This window comes from Orycteropus afer, unplaced genomic scaffold (genome assembly GCF_000298275.1).
Source record: "Orycteropus afer afer isolate SDZICR_OR568_19922 unplaced genomic scaffold, OryAfe1.0 scaffold00840, whole genome shotgun sequence".
NCBI lineage: Eukaryota > Metazoa > Chordata > Mammalia > Tubulidentata > Orycteropodidae > Orycteropus > Orycteropus afer.
The window spans coordinates 484,869-488,909 of record NW_006922427.1 but is presented as its reverse complement, the minus strand read 5'-3'; the positions used below and the strand labels follow the sequence as shown (position 1 = coordinate 488,909).

At 36.2% G+C, this 4,041-nt stretch overlaps 1 protein-coding gene across 1 annotated transcript; it reads left to right on the top strand.

The window, feature by feature from the left end:
* Nucleotides 1-1,657: 1,657 nt before the first annotated feature.
* Nucleotides 1,658-2,590, top strand: LOC103212036 (olfactory receptor 2T33-like). The gene has a single exon (XM_007958036.1). It carries the CDS (start codon nt 1,658-1,660, stop codon nt 2,588-2,590), a length of 933 nt encoding a protein of 310 aa, XP_007956227.1.
* Nucleotides 2,591-4,041: the final 1,451 nt, after the last annotated feature.

Genomic DNA, 4,041 nt, shown 5'->3' with positions numbered 1-4,041 from the left:
GACTGGGATGGAACTCCTGCTGACCCAGAAGGTGGGTGGGAGTGAGGGATGGCCACACATCCATTTACCAAGAAGGTGTGGGGTATAAGAGTAACAAGGGGAATATTGCACCTTTCCAGTCATTGGTGTCTGGAATGTCCTTGTTGTTCCCAGAAAGTGGAGCCTATTCTTAATTCCCTGGAATCTAGGAGAATATTGTCACTTTAAATATCCAAAATGGTCAAAGGACTTGTAACCATTCAAAATGGCTGCATCCTCCATGCAGGCAAAACTCCACAGCTCAGCTGACCTTACTCTTCTCTGCTTCACCTTTTATTCATCAGCCACCAGTGCAATCTTCTCTGCAGCCCCTGGCTTGTAGGACCAATTTTTAGGTTAATTCTTAGGTCCTAACACAACTTGGCAATATCCTATTAGTCTGTGCCATCAGGATCGCTGACAGATTGCAGCTCCAAAAGTCTCCTTTTTTGGTGTTTTCATGCAAGTTTTTCTGCTAGTTAGAGTTTAGTCCACTTCTATATCCTTCCCTTCAAAGTTCAGGGCTCCAGGATTTTCCTCCATGTCTGTGTTAACTGGTTCCCCTCTTCTTTGCTGAAGAGGGTGTGTTCCGTCTGTCTGCCTATTCCACCATCTTCCAAAAGTAAATGAGTGGCTGTATGTTTTATTAGTAGGTTATGCTGGTAAAAGTGAATGAGTAGCTGTATATTTTATTTGTAGGATATGCTGGACCTCAGGCTCATTTGGTGGTTATAAGATCATTTGGGTAAGTTATATTTAAAGGTATAATTTTGTCATTTACTTTAAAAAAAAATAACTGATGATCAAAGTCATGTGAAAATATGCATGTAATAAAATTCATTATGCTCATTTATGAAATTATTCATTTTAATGGAAATATTCAATTAAGTTCAGAATTTTAATTTAAAAACATAGCATGCCCAAAATTAAAGAGTTAAGAGCATTCTAAACATAATGACACATAGACACTCTAATCAGGAACACAAGTCAAAATGATATAAGGTATATGGTGAATGATACAGCTGTAAGTCTGGTGTGGCTGAAAGTCTGGTGTGCTTGAACTGTAGGCTGCATGTAAGTGTAGTATAGAAGATTTAAAATTTTTTATTTTGTTTCCCCAGTAAACATGTTTTTATTAGTTTACATTTTAGTACCTTTTGAAATTTTAATTTGTGTTGATATTGAAGAAAGTTATGTGAGAAAATATTAACTCTATATCTGAGACACATGTAAAAGTAACAATCAGGAGAAATAAAGTACATAAATCTGAATCTCCTTTAGAAATATCAAAATTATAAAGAACTGAGATTTCATAAGTAATATTTTCACACCATGGGTAAATTATGTGTAGTATACTGACAAATTATTAAAAAAAATTGGGGTTTAATTTGTACTAACATATATGTATGTTAATCAATTTAATTTGAATCAGAATTAGTTTTTAGTAACTACAGTGGTGGATGGTAGGATGCTATGACAACATTTTTGTTAGTAAGTAAAAAATTAAAATAAAATTAAGCCCCCAATTCTGAGATTTTCCAGCCATTTGACCAAGTTTTCTTAAGCATATGTCCAAGCTTTGTTTAAAGTAAATGTCATTTATTTATCATTCTTACATTTTTCAGGTCACAGTAGAGCCATGAAGAATACAAATGACACTACAGATGTAAACTTCATTCTTCTAGGCCTCTTTAACCACACACAGCTCCACCTTTTCCTCTTTTCCATGGTGCTCATGATCTCCATCATCTCACTGATGGGTAATGCCCTTATGATCATTCTCATCCACATGGATCCCCGACTCCACACACCCATGTATTTTCTGCTTAGTCAGCTTTCCCTCATGGACATGATGCTAGTCTCCACAATCATTCCCAAAATGGCAGCCAATTACCTGACAAACACTAGATCTATCTCTCCCACAAGCTGTGGAGCCCAGATCTTCCTATTTCTCACTCTTGGAGGGGGTGAGTGCTTCCTCTTAGCAGCTATGTCCTATGACCGTTATGTGGCCATATGTCACCCATTACGCTATCCCATTCTCATGAATCAAAAAATCTGCTTGCTCATGGCAGCAAGTTGCTGGTTCCTGGGAGGAGTTGATGGGCTAATGCAGGCTGGTGCCACTTTGAGCTTCCCTTACTGTCACTCAAGGGAAGTCAATCACTTCTTTTGTGAGGCACCATCACTGGTGCGGCTTGCTTGTTCTGACACAACAATTTTTGAGTTTTTCATGTATATCTGCTGCATTTTGATGCTCTTGATCCCTTTGGCTCTCATTTTGGCCTCTTACAGCTTAATCCTGGCTGCAGTTCTCCACATGCAGTCATCTGAAGCCCGAAAGAAAGCCTTTACCACTTGCTCTTCTCACCTAGCAGTTGTGGGACTTTTCTTTGGTACAGCCATGTTCATCTACATGAGGCCCAAGTCTTACCATTCAGTGAACCATGATAAGGTGGTATCAGGTTTTTACACCATCGTCACACCTATGCTGAATCCTCTTATATACGCAGTGAGGAATAACGAAGTCAAAGTGGTGTTGAAGCGGCAGATGGAAAAACATTGTATGTAATATCAACACTGAGTATAATTTTTCAATAAAATAGCACCAAAACTAATACAGGACGCATTTCTAAAATATTGTTTTATTGTTTTGTTCATCTCACTTAATTTCTTCATTTGTGTTTAATCAAGTTAATTGGCCTGGCTTTGTCAATTTTCTATACAATTTTTCATTGTTACTGTATGATTAATTTAATAATTAGCAAACTAATTAAAATTATATTTGAGCTCTGTTATAATTTGCAGTGGTATTTTTGTTATGAAATTAAGGCCTCAGAAATAAGCATGAATCATTGATTTACTGTCAAGCATCTGATATATAGTTTACTATAAAACAACTACATACTTTGCATTTTTGATATATGATGGAAATAATTTTGATGAAGATCCATTGTTCAATAAAAGCATAAGAATTGGAAAAACCACAGTAGATACTAAATTTGTACAACACAATTAAATAATCAGTGTTGAAAGCAAACAATAGTATTTAAGAACATATTGGGAAATATTTGTCAAAATTTTACTTCAGGGCATTTTACTCAGTCTGTGAGTCAGATCTGACTCGATGGCAGTGGGTTTTGTGTATGTGTGATTTAAGAATCCATAGACGTAGCTCAAGAAATGTCCAGACAGAATATTAAAAATATTAATTGACTTTTCATGACTTATGGTAAAATGTAAGATTAGAGAGATGAGTAAAAAAATAATACATGACACAAAATAATGGGTCAGTACACTCTCACTCACACTCACTCACTTCTGTGGAGTCTTTTCTGACTCATAGTGACCCCTCCTTGGGTTTTCAAGGCAGTATCTTTACAGAAGTAAATTGCCCAATCTTCCTTTCGAGGATTGCTTGGTGAGTTTGAACCACCAGCCTTCTGGTTAGCAGTCAACAGTAATTTATCATTTAAAATTCTTTTTCTCAGTAAAGAATGTCATTAAGAAAGAATGTCAGGCTAAAAATCCAGTACAAGTTGTGTCTCCAAAATCTTTGTTAAGACTTCAGTACAATTTAATACGTTATCTTACGTAAACACTGAAACAGACAAAAGACCTTCTATGAATCTTAAGGAAATTGCAAACTCTCTTCAGTTGGAAAAGAAAGAAATTATATCAAATAAATAAGTAACTCACTGTAGTGTAGCAACATCATAGGGAGCCCAAGCATGGAAAGGGCTTACACATGTTGGTAACTGTATTTTTTGTCTGTGTTTTCCTTGGTCTGTCTCTCAGTCCTTTGAAGATACCTAAATATAATTCTTTTGAATTCCTTATTAGGGAGTTCCAATGCTGTGTTTTCCTCAGGGATGTGTTTTGGGTCTGTATCCTGGTCCCTTGTTTCTCCTCCTTTATCTTGTTTCTTTGTGTGAACTGTGATGCTTTATTGTCTCTGAGGCTTTGTGAGATTTTTGTGCTTATATTTAATTGGTGATTATATGTTGTAGTGACTTGCCCACA

What these genes read in the sequence shown, in the direction of transcription:
- LOC103212036 (XM_007958036.1), top strand. Translation starts at nt 1,658, where the DNA reads ATGAAGAATACAAATGACACTACAGATGTAAACTTCATTCTTCTAGGC.